Source organism: Neophocaena asiaeorientalis, unplaced genomic scaffold (genome assembly GCF_003031525.2).
Source record: "Neophocaena asiaeorientalis asiaeorientalis breed wild unplaced genomic scaffold, Neophocaena_asiaeorientalis_V1.1 scaffold226, whole genome shotgun sequence".
In the NCBI taxonomy this organism is placed as follows: domain Eukaryota; kingdom Metazoa; phylum Chordata; class Mammalia; order Artiodactyla; family Phocoenidae; genus Neophocaena; species Neophocaena asiaeorientalis.
In genome coordinates this window covers 12086083-12101283 of record NW_020173037.1, presented here as the reverse complement: position 1 = coordinate 12101283, position 15201 = coordinate 12086083, and the positions used below count along the sequence as shown (strand labels likewise).

At 35.5% G+C, this 15201-nt stretch overlaps 1 protein-coding gene across 5 annotated transcripts in view; it reads right to left on the bottom strand.

Annotated features, from left to right (window-relative positions):
* Positions 1-15201, bottom strand: part of SGK3 (serum/glucocorticoid regulated kinase family member 3) — a 111887-nt gene that overhangs the window by 31167 nt on the left and 65519 nt on the right. For all 5 annotated transcript variants that reach the window (XR_003002951.1, XM_024742636.1, XM_024742632.1 and 2 more), the window contains 3 exons: positions 13958-14041; positions 10700-10772; positions 5440-5515 (listed from right to left, as the gene is read on the bottom strand). Coding sequence is in view for 4 of the 5 variants with exons in the window: in XM_024742636.1 (XP_024598404.1) it covers positions 5440-5515; positions 10700-10772; positions 13958-14041 (233 nt within the window). In the remaining variant the exon portion in view is untranslated. The remainder of the gene's footprint in view (positions 1-5439; positions 5516-10699; positions 10773-13957; positions 14042-15201) is intronic.

Below are 15201 nucleotides of genomic sequence, written 5' to 3'. Positions count from 1 at the left end.
AATAAACAACAAGGACCTACTGTATAGCACAAGGAACTATATAGTCAATATCCTGTAATAACCTATAATGGGAAAGAATCTGAAAAAGAATATATATATATGTGTAAGTGAACCACTTTGCTGTATACCTGAAACTAATACAACAGTGTAAATTAATTACACTTCAATTTTAAAAAATGGTTAAAAAAAACGAGATATAATTGACATATAACACTATATCAGTTCCAGGTGTACGACATAATGCTTCTATACTTGTATACATTGCGAAACGATGACCATAGTAAGTCTAATTAACATCCATCACCACACAGTTACACACTTTGTGTGATGAGAACTTTTAATCTACTCTCTTAGCTACATTCAAATACGCTACCACAGTCCCCATGCTGCACATTACATCTGATGACTTATTTTATAACTGAAAGTTTATACCTTTTGACCACCTTCACCCATTTCGCCTACCCCCCAACCTCTGGCAACCACCAATCTGTTCTTTGTATCAATGATTATGAATCTGGGTTTAAGATTTCACATATAAGTGAGTTCATGCAGTACTTGTCTTCCTCTGACTTATTTCACTTAGCACAATGCCGTCAATGTCCATCCACATTGTCACAAATGGCAAGATTTCCAAAATTGTTCTTAATAATTAAATACAAATAATATACATTCATTGTAAGAAATTCAGGAAGATGAAAAATAGTTTTTAAAAAGGGGAGGGGCTTGTGGGAATGTAAAATGGTACAGCCAGTGTAGAAAACAGGTGGTTCTTTGAAAAGCTATACACAGTTACTGTATGACCCAGCAATTCCACTCTTCAGTATATACCCAAAAGAAATAAAAACATATGGGCACACAAAAGCTCACACACACACACATTCATAGCAGCATTATTTATAATAGTCAAAAAGTGGATGAATGGACAAACAAAATGTGGCATATCCACATAATGGAATATTATTCAACTATGAAAACAAATGAAGTACTGATACATGCTACAATATGAATGAACTTCAAAAACATTATGCTAAATGAACAAAGGAAGATTTAAAACTGTATGATTCCATTTGTATGAAATCCCCATAACAGGCAAATCCATAAAAATAGAAAGTAGATTAGTGGTTGCCAAGGGTTGGGGGAAAGGGGAAATTAGAAAATATAGTTTCTTTTTGGGTTGATGTTAATATTAGCTTAGACCTGGGTGATAGAATAAGATAGTGATGTGGTTGTACAGCATTGCAAGTATACTAAAAACCACTGAATTGTACACTTCAAAAATAGGTAAAATGGTGAATTTTATGTTATGTGCATTTTATTTCAAAAAAAAAATTTAAAGGTGGGAATCTTCATTCTTAACACCCCTACTATATTTGTTTTTTCTCTGCACAGTTAAGACCATGCTATATTTTAAATATTTTATTTTACTGTTTTTCACCTAAAAATACAATGTATTCAATACATCAAAAGGTCTTTGCCATGTGGTTAAAAATTCTTTGTTAGCAATCACTTTTGATAGATGTATGATGCTGTATTAGGACACACTAAAAGTTACTCAGTGGTTCTTTCACTTTAGGATATATATATGTATTTTTTACATATATATATAATATATATATATATGGCTTCCAACTTTTGACTGTACAGCTTTCACTACTATAAATAATGCTGCAAGTGACAATCACTGTGTACAACACTGGAACTGCATTTACGATTTTCACTACAGATTTTTAAAAAGAAAAGTATTTGCTCTGAACTATAAACCATTTTTAGGCTTTAAGTAGTTTGTTAAGCTAATTTCCAGAGAGGCTGTACCAATTTCTACTCTCCTAGCAATACATGAACATCCTGAAGACTTTCTCCAGCCTTGATTAAATGTTAGTTTATATTAGCATCTCTCATAGTCTGGTAAGTGAAAAATAGTATTTTAAAGAGACAGAACTCAATTATATTAGTAATTAGTGAAATGCAAATTAAAGCAACAATAAGATACCACTACCCACTCACCAGAATGGCTAATGATACTAAGTGTTGGTGAGGTGACCCATGTGATCTCGTACACCGATGGTGGAAGTGGAAATTGGTACAATCACTTTGGGAAACTATTTAGCATTATCCACTAAGATTAAACATATACATATTCTACAACCAAAAATTCTACTCAGAGATACATCAGAAATGCTTGCACATGTGCAGCAAAAGATATGTTAATGTCAACATTACTCATTAGAGCCAGAAAACAGAAATAACTCAAATGTTGATCAGCAGAATTGTGGTATATTCATGCAATGGGGTATTATACAGCAATGGAAATGAACAAACTACTGTATAGCTACATGCAATAACACTGGTGACTCTCAATTGTTGAAAACAAGCCAGATATAGACCATGTAATATATGATTCTATTTATATAAAGTTCAGAAACAGGGCACATTAATCTATGCTGCTAAAAATCAGGAGAGTAATGACCTTTGGGAAGGAACAGACATTGAGAAGAGACATGTGAGGGGCTGCAGGGGTGCTGGCAATGTTCTATTCCTTGGCCTGGGGTGGAGAGGGGGGATAACTCAGATGTATTCATTTTCTCGTAATTCATTAAGCTGTACAATCATGATTTGTGTTCTTTTCTATATGTGTTATAATGCAATGAAGCTAAAATAAGGTGTTTTGCTTCATCTGCATTTCTTAAATAGTAAAGAAATGTTCAGCTTCTCTGGTAATTAATCAGCCATTTGCATCTCCTCTTTTGCAAACTGTTAATGTGTTTTGTCTTTTTTTTGGTGCCTTAGGTATGTATTATCTGCATGAGCTCTTTTATTAAGTATATTTATCTACTGTTCTTTATCATGGGAAACTTTTTATATTTTTGGTTTTTAATTTCACTTGTAATTTTTGGAGGTCAAAAGTTTTTATTAATCAAATTTGTCATTATTTTACTTTGTAATACATCATTCACTACCAATATCCTCAGAAAACCCTTTTCTATCCAAAGGTCAGAGAAATAATAATATTTTGTTTGAGTTTTTAAATTCAATTTTTATAAGTTATCTTAAAAATAACCTTCTCTCTATTGAAGTAAAGCTATTTTTGAAGCGCATATCCCACACATAATAAGAACAGACACATAGATGGTGTTCAAGATACACTTGCTGATTGGCTTCTCCTCTAACTCTCTTAAATCTGTACTATTTTATAAACAGTTTGATGTTCAAATGAAGAGTGTGAAAATTAACAAAGTTCCATTAACAGATGAGATCCAGAAAATGTGAAATGTCACTTTGTATTAAAAAGAAAATGTCAGTTAAACATTAAGTTGAAAAAAAAAACCTCTTGGTTATTTACCTTGGGGTGCTGAAAAATGTCCTCTACCTTAAACAGAATAGTGGTAGTTACAAGGTGCATACGTATGTAAAAATCTATTGGGTAGTATACTTAAAAATTGTGTATTTTATAGTATGATGTTATAATAATCAAATTGGTTTTAGTTGAATTTCAATACCAAATATAACATCTTTATAATACTACACTTCTAGATCCAAAATGAATACTTAGAATTTAACATATACTGTCAGAGGTTCTGAGTAACACTGTTCAAAATACCAGGAGAAATAATAAACACCACCGCCATTTATTCCACACTTATTCTATGGGAGGCTCTGTCAAAGAATGAGACATATTCAAGCTCTCGATGTACAAATTTCAAACAAGCCAGTAATATGCCAATTCGAAGTAATCTCAAGTGCACATAACAAGAGTTAAACATTAGAAGGGTAGATCTAAGCTGAAGATAACATAGAATTTGTCCTAGGGAAAAGACATAATGTTTAAAAAATAATTATACAAAGAGCCAAGTAATACCAGGTGCTCTGCTAAGGAACACACCAGACACAGGAACCCTGAGTTCAAGGATCCTGCTCAATTCTGTGCTCCTCCACCACCTGCTGGGGGCTCTGAGTGCAAAGTCGGCTGCTCCCCTTTGCGGGGGCTAATCCCAGAGCTACAGCAGGTGCTGGACCTCCCCGTGACCCTCGTCCTATCTGTGAGCAACAGGGAAAATGAAACCCAGAGCACTGGGCAGAAGACCTTGGTCACAGGAAGTCCAGCTCCAGTATTTTACTAATTTAGTAAATTAAATTAAGTTAAAAAAGGTCAGAGCACCTGCTCAGAAGATAGAAGCCCTCTATAAACTATAAAGAACTATAAAATGGTAATAATCGTTCTGAGGACAATTGCTAAAAATACAGTCCTTCAATGTTGTGATTCTGAAAAGACTGTTAAAAGGTGTCATGACTGCATCAATGTCCACAGGCAGCCTTTACATCTACCCAGACAGGTGAGCTGCAGAAACATTCCCCAGATATTCTCCTTGGTCCTCTTTATTCTCCTTAGAATGTTAATACTTTATACATACTAAACAATATAAGTAACATACATGCACATAACAAATCACAATAAACATAATGAACACCAATGAACCAATTACCAGACTCAAAATGAAAATACACCCCAAACCATGGATCTACCTATACCTTCCTAGGTATTTCTGATATGACCCACCCTTCTGCCTTCACAGGAGCTGCTGGCCTACCAGACACATATAGGGCTGGGAAAGCGCCCTCGTGTTAAGTGGCTGCCTGGAAGGTTGTGCTGAGAAGGCCTGAAGGCCTTGTCTGGGATGAGAGAACACTGACCCAGGTCGCACAAGAAGTGGTAGCAAGTGTGCCTGGCCCTCGCCAACTCCTTCAGCTTCATCTCCTTTCTGTAAACTTACTCTGTGTTCCAGTCATCGTGAAATGTTAATACATGAGCATCCTGAACAATTGCAGGCTCTTTGTAGACTCTGTTACAAGCACTGCTCCCTTGGCCTAGAATGCTCTCCCTAGCTTTTTTCTTGAAAGACTGCACATCCTTTAAGTTCCAGGAAGCCTTCCTTGACACCTACCCACCCCAAGAAGAGTTGGCCACGGTTTTCTCTGTTGTCTTCCAGACTTTTTTCATAAAACTTTCTTTGCTTTAATTGCTTGTTTCTACACCTGTTTCTCCCACGTACCTGGAAGCCTATGCCTCTGGAAGGTAAGGATAACACTCATTTCTCTTTTTATTCCCAATGCATACAGAAGTACATACGAAATGCTTTCTCAATGCACGAATAAATATAACATCAGATAATTAGCAAAATGTTTTAACTGTGCAAATTCCTTTCAAGTTTAATCTACAAAAGAAAATACAAGTACAATAGGAAGAAAAAATAACTAGGGCCTTGAGTTGATGGAGAAAAAAGAAGATTAAGAATACCAGAGGAAAAATTCTTGAAGAAGATTTCACAAAAATATACAGCACAATAAAATTCCACAGAATGTATAAAACCTGGATCAGTAGCTTATTCAATAGTCTTAGGTTGGGTTTCAGTGCCTCCTTAGAACACAATGAAAATTACTTACTGGTTGTAAAGTTCTGGATACCTAACTAAGTTCTGAATGAATTCATTCAGTCCCGCTCTTCTCTGTTTAATAAAATCTGTTAAGAGAGACAATACTATTATGATTATTTATATCAGACTGTAATTATCATCAATACAGTTATACAAGAATACACAAGCACAAGATAGTGAATTTTGATTAAGAAGTTATTTCTTAATTCATGTTTCTTGATATACAATAAGGAATACTTACAAATATATATTTCTTAAATCTGTAAATACAATGATTATAAAATTAAAATAAAGCAGGTAGGACTTCCCTGGTGGCACAGTGGTTAAGAATCCTCCTGCCAATGCAGGGGACATGGGTTCGAGCCCTGGTCCGGGAAGATCCCACATGCCACGAGGCAACTAAGCCCATGTGCCACAACTACTGAGCCCGTGTGCCACAGCTACTGAAGCCTGTGCACACAGAGCCCGTGCTCTGCAACAAGAGAAGCCACCGCAATGAGAAGCCCATGAACCGCAACAAAGATTAGCCCCGGCTCACCGCAACTACGCGCGCAGCAACGAAGACCCAACGTAGCCAAAAATAAATAAATAAATTTATTAAAAATAAATAAATAAATTTATTAAAAATAAATAAATAAATAAAGCAAAGCAGGTAACATATTCCCCAAAAGAAAATGCTCCAAAAAAATGCCTATTTTAGGTTCTAAACAGACTCACTACAAAACGTGGAGACACTTTGCTTTGTCCAACTCCTCGTGTACTACCAGGTAATGAATAAGAATTAACACTATGACACTGGTGGCTGAAAAATCATGCTAACTTAAAAACCAAAAACAAACGAAACCAAGAAATACCAAAATCCTTGCAACTGGAAATGGTGATTAACTGTTTGAGTATTACCAAAACTCTGCTGCTAAAAATAGGTTTTTATTTTGTATAAATCCATTTCTCTGCAAATAGCAGAAGTTAAAATTGAGAAATAAAAGTGATTTTCTATGTAAGTCATTGAAGGCTAGCATCATGCCTGTAAAATTTTTTTTCTAACTTTAGTCCTTAACACAGTGTCTTGGAATATACTTAACTGATGTTTGTCAATGAATAAAAAAAATACCGAACAAAATGATTACACATTCTAGCATTCACAGTCTCCAAATTTCATATGCCCCATCTCTTATTTAACTCAATTGTTTTGTTACTTTGTAATTTTATTTTTCAGTAGTAAAGATAATCCTGTTTTGTTTTTAAAACTACCAAAAAAACGTAATTTATATATGGATTCCAAGATCCTATCAGCAAAAGGTTTGATATTAAACCATTTAGAATATAGAAGTATAGCTAATTCTGTGTATACTCTACAGAAAGATCCTTAAATTCAAAATGAAATTTTAACTTCGAAAAGTGTAGGCAGAAATAACCCTTAAAATCTGCCTCAAGTATGTAAAACTTATCTTACAGAGGTTGGTAACCACCAACATAAAGTGGAAAAAAAAAGAAAAGAAAATGACACGCATGAACTTAGAAGCTGCAGCATAAGAACTCAGAAAGATGTATGGAAAAACTCTATATGGTAGCTGTCAAACACGAGGTTAAATTAAAAGGACAATTTCTTTCTTCACGCTCTAACTATCCCATCTTTGGCCAGTGAAAGCCCCATCCATTGGGCTCCTGTGTCCTTTTGATAAAGCCTCAGTATTCTTGTATAGCTTCTTTGCTTTCAGGCCAAGATATCCTAGGACCATCTTGTACATTTCTTGCCCAGCACCTGGAACTGCCATGGAACTGTGGTTCCTTTAAGGGGGAAATGGTATTTAGAGATTACAACCTGGATGCTAAGGGTGTTTGCTGCTACTTATTTGTTATTGTTTTCAGGCATTTCCAGTGGAGAGCACTGGGAAATATGTATTGTTTTAGAAAGAGAAAAATAAATCATGATTTCATACTGTATTCCCAAGTTTAAAATTACAGGAATTTTTACTTAAAATCTTTGATTTTATATTTGTCTCTTTCCTCTTCTGCTTAAAATTTTGGTTCTCATGACATTAACATAATTACAAAATAACTCTATATTATCAATGAGACTACTGAATGCAGGATAAAATTTCTTTGTACACTTTTTTTTTTTGCCATGAGGAATATAAAGCTGAGTTTCCATGTTTTAAAGTCATTTAAAGTAATTATTCTCCATGTGTTTCACCACCAATCAGAATACAGTTCTATTTTTTCCTTATTTATTTTCAGTTGTTAGAGACTTCAATATTGTTGCATTTGTTTTTGTTTTTAAATTGTTTAAAATATGCAAAGCTGTGCTCAAGATTCATCCAGGGAGGTCTAACATCCACCTCTGTTGTCTCCAGTTGGCCTCTCCCTCCTTAAGGTCATCAGTTTTTAGTTTTTGCTTTATTCTTCCATTATTTCCTTTTGAATCTTCACATCCTTTCCTACACAAAATACATACACTGTCCACAACCACACCTTGTTTTTTCCACTTAACCAGGTATTCTTTTTTTTTTTTTGCAGTACGCAGGCCTCTCACTGCTGTGGCCTCTCCCATTGCGGAGCACAGGCTCCAGACGCGCAGGCTCAGCGGCCATGGCTCACGGGCCCAGCCGCTCCGCGGCATGTGGGATCTTCCCGGACCGGGGCACGAACCCGTGTCCCCTGCATCGGCAGGCGGACTCTCAACCACTGCGCCACCAGGGAAGCCCTAACCAGGTATTCTGGAGATCACTCCACAGTAATGCACAATGAGCTTTTTCGTTCCTTTTTACAGCTGTATCATATTCTAATACTGGAAGGATGTTTCAGTTGTTTCCAGTTTTTGCTATGAAAAACAGCATCACGATAAACAGTCTTGTACATACATACATCATTTCTGATGCAGTTTATCTTTAGAATAGATTCCTAGAAATGTGATTTCTTGGTCAAAGGGAAATGCATATATAGTTTTGCTAAATATTACCAAACTTCATAAGGTCTGTACGACTTTGTATTCCCACCAGCAAAATATGAGAATGTCTGTTTAGCCAAAGCCTAATAAAATGAACATCCTACCAATCTTTGGTTTGTTGAGTATGACTTAGATCTGATCTCCCCAATGAAAGGCTTTCCAAAAATCTATAACATACAGTCTACTTCACTGTTGCCAAGTCATATACAACATGCTCAGGATTGATTTCAAAATGTTCTTCAATAAAAATCAATTTTTAGTATCAAATAATTAATCTACCAAACATAAATACCACAGGGCACTGTCTGGTATTTTGCCTTGAACCATGAAGTAGCAATGCTGCAGGTCTTTATCTCTTTGCCTCCTTCCCTGGATAAAATGATTCTGACTTTAGGGTTTAACTAAGGGCTCCAGAGAACTCTAACCCAAGTTCAAGCCTCATGTTAATCACTAACATGTAGTTTGAATCCTCTTAAATGTCTTTCTGTCACTTCAAATTAATTAATTCTCTCATTCACCCAGGCCTGACACTTCAGTTATCTCTGATTCTCTTCTCTATATGTCTCCTTTACCTAAGCAATCACCAAGATTTCTTACAGATTTTTCATTAAAAGATTTCCTACACGTGGCTCAATTTTTAGCCCCATTTCCACCTGAGTTGCAGCTCTCATCACCTAACTTGAGGACTACTGGAATATTCCCTTAACCAGACTCCCAGTCTCTATCTCGTCTTCCCTCTGCTGTGCCTACTATACATTATACACTGCTGGTTTCATATCATGTCGCCACTTCGCTCAAATATCTCTAATAGGGCCCCCATGTTGCCTTCACGATGTTTTTCAACCTATGCTCCACAGACATACTTCACTGCTACACCAACAAAGCAGCTCCATTTTTATTTGTTCTACACATTACATTTTTCTGCATCAGATTTCACCAGGAAAAAAGTGTTCTACAGCTAAAAACAAAACAAGAGAACAAGAATACAAAAGCCACTGGCCGATAAAATCAATTCACGGAATGTATAACTGGCTTTGCTGTGCCAACTCAATCGTCTCTTTATTAATGGATTCATGTATTCAAGTAACATTTATTGAGAATCTAATATTTATTAGGCACTATAATTAAATAAAAAAGATACAGTATCTACCTTCATAAAATCTATAACCCGATAAGACAAACTGGCAATAATAATAAAGTGTGCTAAATTCTCCCAAGAGAAAAAAAGTCTACATAAAATAGGGGAAGTGAAAAAGAACAGGGGAAACGAGAAGCCTCTCCAATCCTGAGGTTCAGAAAGTGTAAAAGAATAAAGAGTCTCCAGCTGAGCGGGTTACAGGGGATTCCAGTACCCTGGGGGGGTGGGGCGGAAACTCAGTTTTAATTACATCAAGAACGTGAAAGAAATAAGAAGACAGAGTATAAAGGAGTTTGTTCATCACGGGCAGAACTGCACAAGGTATAGTGAAAAGGTCTGGGAGGAAAAGGAATGGTATAAGGTTAGGTTGTAGAGAGGAATCAAGATAAGCCATTTGAGAGCTCCTACATAAGGAATCACAGGTCTGATGGGTTACAAGGTTACAAGCAAATTAGTTGAGGAGGTAAGATGGTGGGGAGGGAGGAAACTCGATAGCATGTCAGGATCCACCTGTGGCATAAACAGATGCCTTTACGCATAGAATTCCTGGTGGATAGAGACTTCTATCTCTCTATAGGTCACCATTTGTGTACTGGGTTAATTTCTTCTAGATTCTAGTAAAAAAAAAAAAGTTTGAAGTTGAGGCTTCAGACATATATACAGCCTCCAGATTTCTGAGATCCTATGTGTCATTAGACTCCCCAAGGGTGAACAATAGGACATTTTCTTGGTATCCCATTCAGAGGCCTGCAGGGTGCCATGTACAGAGTACACATTTAGTAAATGTTTCACGGTTAGAAAAGTACTGCCCATTATCCTTAATAATCAATAGATTTATCTGAAGCCAGACTGCTTGAATTTAACTTCCAAATCTGACTTTTACTAGCTGTATGCGACCGTGGGCAAATCATTCAACCTGTGCCTCAGTTTCCTTACCTATAAAATAGTGATGATAATAATACCCACCTCAAAGGGTTGTTGTGAGGACTGAATGAATTAAAACATATAAAGTATTTAAAAACAACGGCTGGTACACAGTAAGCACCTTCCTGAGGCATTATTTTCATAGACCATGAGATCCATTAGCTTTGTAACGTTGTACTACTATACACTGCAATGAATATGTTAACTACTTTTTCAAACTTCAACCATCACTTATGGCTGGTCTATGAAGTTATTGCTTACCTGGATCAAAATTATCACCAAATATTCTCTTGGCAGGAATCTTCAGGGCCATAGCAGGAAATTGTTTCCTTAACTAGAATTGAAAACATAACATTATATGAACTTAATTTTATAGGTCTTCCAGGTATACATGTACCAAAACAAAATACAATCTGATTTTCAAAAAAATCCGCCATAAGACGTACCTTTAAGTATATCATGATCAAATGTACAATATTAAATTATACCAATAAAATACCATTAGTCTGACTAATCCCATTTTGTCCCAATAAAACACTTAGTATCTTTGTGACCTGGAATAAGTTACTTAACATCTCTGAGCTTCAGTTTTCTTGTTGGAAGATGGGGATAATCTTCGCACTTACCTTAGTGATTTGTTATGAGGATTAAAGAAAATCATCTATGTTAAGTGCTTAGACTAGAACCTGGAGTATAGGTTTTGAACACGTTACTCACTGTTTTATTACCTCAGGAGATGTGATGTTTGTGTTCTCTCTAAGTGAACACACTGACAATTGTTTTCTGAGAAAGCTGATGAATTCTGCTTTCAATATACCCTCTGCTCTAGCCTTCCTCCTATTAATAATTGTTTCTCAGATTTGCTTATCCCCAGAGAAAGAAAAACTTCGTCCTGAAGAAATTAAATTTGGGCAGTAAAGCCATAAAAATGGGTAAATGCTTATTTTTACTGTAAGCTTGATGTCAAAAAACCACACATACACAGTCTTACCAATCCTTGCATTCCTCTAGTAAATTTAGATGTTTTAGAAACAACAACCAAACATACACTATGTATACACAAACACACACACATTATATATATACCTTCACTGACAAGAAATACAAATAGGAGAATGTATTAATCACTCTACACCATAAGCATGCTCTCAGCAAAATTCAGAATGAAAAATCTGCAGACAAATGACCCTGTTTCAACAAAAAATTGTAAAAAAAATAAATAAATAAAGGAAAGAGAGGTGGAGGGGAAAACAGTGATTAAAAGACAGGTCATAAAATCAACTATATTTCAACAAAATATTTTTTAAAAAGTTAAACAAAAAAATAAACTTATAACAACGTTTAAAAAAAAAGACACTTCAGGGCTTCCCTGGTGGCGCAGTGGTTGAGAGTCCGCCTGCCGATGCAGGGGACACAGGTTTGTGCCCCGGTCCGGGAAGATCCCACATGCCGCGGAGCGGCTGGGCCCATGAGCCATGGCTGCTGAGCCTGCGCGTCCGGAGCCTGTGCTCCACAACGGGAGAGGCCACAACAGTGAGAGGCCCGCGTACCAAAAAAACAAAACAAAACAAAACGAAACAAAAGACACTTCATAGACTTATCAACCAGTTTATATGACATTAAGTATTTGACATTAAGGCATTATTGTTAATTATTTTTAGATGTGATAATGATATTGTATGTATATTTTTAAAACAATCTTTATCTTTTTAAAGATGTATACAGAAATATTTACAAATGGAAAGACATGATGTCTGAAATTTGCTTCATAATTCAGTGGGCTGGCTAGGGATAGAGATGAAACAAGAATGGCCGTGTACGGTAACTGCTGGAGATGGATGGCACATTACATTATTTTCTCTATTTATACTAGTCTCTCTACTTCTGTATGTGTTCAACAAGCTTTTAATAAAAAGCTTCCAAATGTAAACTACAGTCATAAATACACATTTAAACTGACAGTTAACATTTTACAGATTGGAAATTTCACTTTTTTCTTTATTCTAAAAGGAGCATAGGGAAAGAATTTGTGTTTTCAAACTTGGAGAAATCCAGTCCAGGTTTAACTTCACTTCTGTAGTTTCAAAGAACACAACTGATACCATTCCCCTGTTGTTTTCTTAGCTCCTCACCACAAAAGGCAGAATTGGAAGGAGTTACATAAAAAGAGAGGAAGACACAGAAAATGGGAAAATTAAGAAAAAGATGAAAAAAGGAAGAGAAATACAGGAAAAATGAGGGAGATGGATGGTAAAGACTCAACTAACATTAGGGAGAATTTTCTGCAAAAAGCTTAACATGGGTTGCTTGATGGAAAGAGAATTAAAGTGATCACGTGGGAGGAGTGCCCCCAATAAACTTTCCTACTTTACCTTTATAACTAAAGATACTCAAATATTAACACCTAACTTTCATGACTTAAGGAAACACAGGAAGTTGTGCAGCTAGACAACATTTGATTCATTCTGGCCCATTTAGGAAGTAATTTACCTCTTAACTGAGATATGCTTACCTTCCCCCATATTTAAAATATTTTACAAATGATAACCCATAGACATATATCCATCTAACACTATTTTTAAAATCAAGAGACAGGGATAAGAAAACTGAAAAAGTTAACTTTTAAAATATGAAACAGTTTTTTCTGGAGGATGCCTAATAATCTACCATTTTAAAAATAACAACATGAGGAAATTGCTATTTATTGTTAGAGCAGAAGAAATTTAAATTTGTGATTTGAGGCCCAACTGCTTTTTTTTCTTAACTGAAGCAAAGCTTGGAACCCAGAGCTGTCTCAATAACCTGGGGTCTCTAATGACCAACACAGGCAGTGTCCTCTGGCCTCCTACGTATGCATAACCTTAAAGGCAATGCTCTCCACAAACACTGGTCCCTGTATAAGATCTGGCCTGATGTGTTAAAATGACCATGGTGCTCTAGCTTCCTATGGTAGAAACTGTAACTGTAAACACTGGATGAAAAATAATATCTGAACTATGAATATATAAAGCAGGTTTTAGTTATTTAAATAACTAATGATCTCAGGTAACTGTCAGGCTTTTGAAAGTCAATATTCATTTCAGCTGTGTTAGCTACTTAAAATCTGGAACCTTAGACTAATTTCTAACAGAGAATGAAACCATGGAAGGTAGGTAGGCTTATGACAGACTTTCAGACCTAAAGCTTATAGTTGGGCAATTTAACCACAAAGAGCATGATGATTAACAATTATTAGAAAGGTAGGTAGAAAGGATTTATTTCTAATCTCCTATGACACTGAAATGTATTTTAAGCTGTAAATTTAGTTTTCATATCTTCAATAGTTTATCTGAAACTTCTCAACAGTCCTCTCTCCACCCTTTTTGGTAAGAATTCCAAAGTCAGGATGTTTTGAAGAACCCCTTACCCTTTTCTGCTTATCTGATATATATATTATTTAATTATCAAATAAATCTCATTTTCCAGTTTTCTCAGGTGTTTTGTTTTAAATAAAAATCTTGTAGACTGACTGTTACTTACAGTGTTGTAAAGCTTATCGAACTCCGCATATCTTCTGAAGACAAACCACTCACTCCTGCCCACTGAAACCAGAACTTTATAAACCTGTGGAAATAAAAAATAACAATAAAATTTGATTACAAAAAAAAGCACATTAGCTATTTACATATGCAAATAACCTGCTTTCATACTCATGAAACGGATATTAGACATTACTATTTATACGTGATTCTCCAAGATACAGAAGTATACCAACTGAAACACTTATTTTATCTTGTTGAAAAGTGTTTTATTTTTAAAATGTTATGAAATATTTCCATAGTTTTCAGAGAACAACACAATGAATACCCATGTACTCATTATTTAGATACTCTGAATTCTAACATTTGGCCATTCTTGTTTCAGATTTTCTTCCCCCAAAATAAAACATTATAGTTTCAGCGGATGCCATTCTGCTCTCTTCTTCCCCAGCAGTAACCACTACCACGAAATGATAAAGTATTTTCAAAAGGAATGCCTGGAACACAGTAAACACTCAATTATTAGTTCTCCTCCTTTCAGGGCATCTTTTACACAGTATTTTTCAAACTAAGAATTTATCCTCAGATTTCCTACTACCATCTTAACCTGTGTTTAATATTTTCATATATACATAATTTCACATAACCACAGTCAACAACCCTATGAGGAAATAAGCAGAATAAGCATTACAACCCCCATTACAGATGAGGAAATGATGGCCCCCCAAAGTTAAGTAACTTGCCCAAGTTCACAGACTTGTGAGACTAAAATCTAAATCTTCTAACCCTCCATGCACTAGAACAAGTATCAAATCAACAGTTATAATACAGAATTAACTCTCATAATTCGTCCCACAGATACTCTCAGAATATAATTCAACATACCAATGTACAGAAAACAATTTGGAACCCCAAAGATCTTTTATAATTTCTAAAGAGAAAAATAACAAGGATCCAGGTATATGAGGAAAGGTTCACTGATGTATGGCTTGGGTTATCAATCTCACTATTTTACAGTGAAGATTAGGGGAAAGAGATATTTACAATACAATTGTCCATAGTCTGTTAGATAACAGAGTAAACCAGGTTTATTTTAGAAGACGGGCATACAAATATGTATAAACTATCCTTTCCCACAAAAGACTAGAAAGCTACACTCACCAGTTCATAGTTAGATAATACTGTGAAGAAAGATCTCCCTGATACTGCATATGATTATAATGTAGGAATTCTGCAGTATTGTTG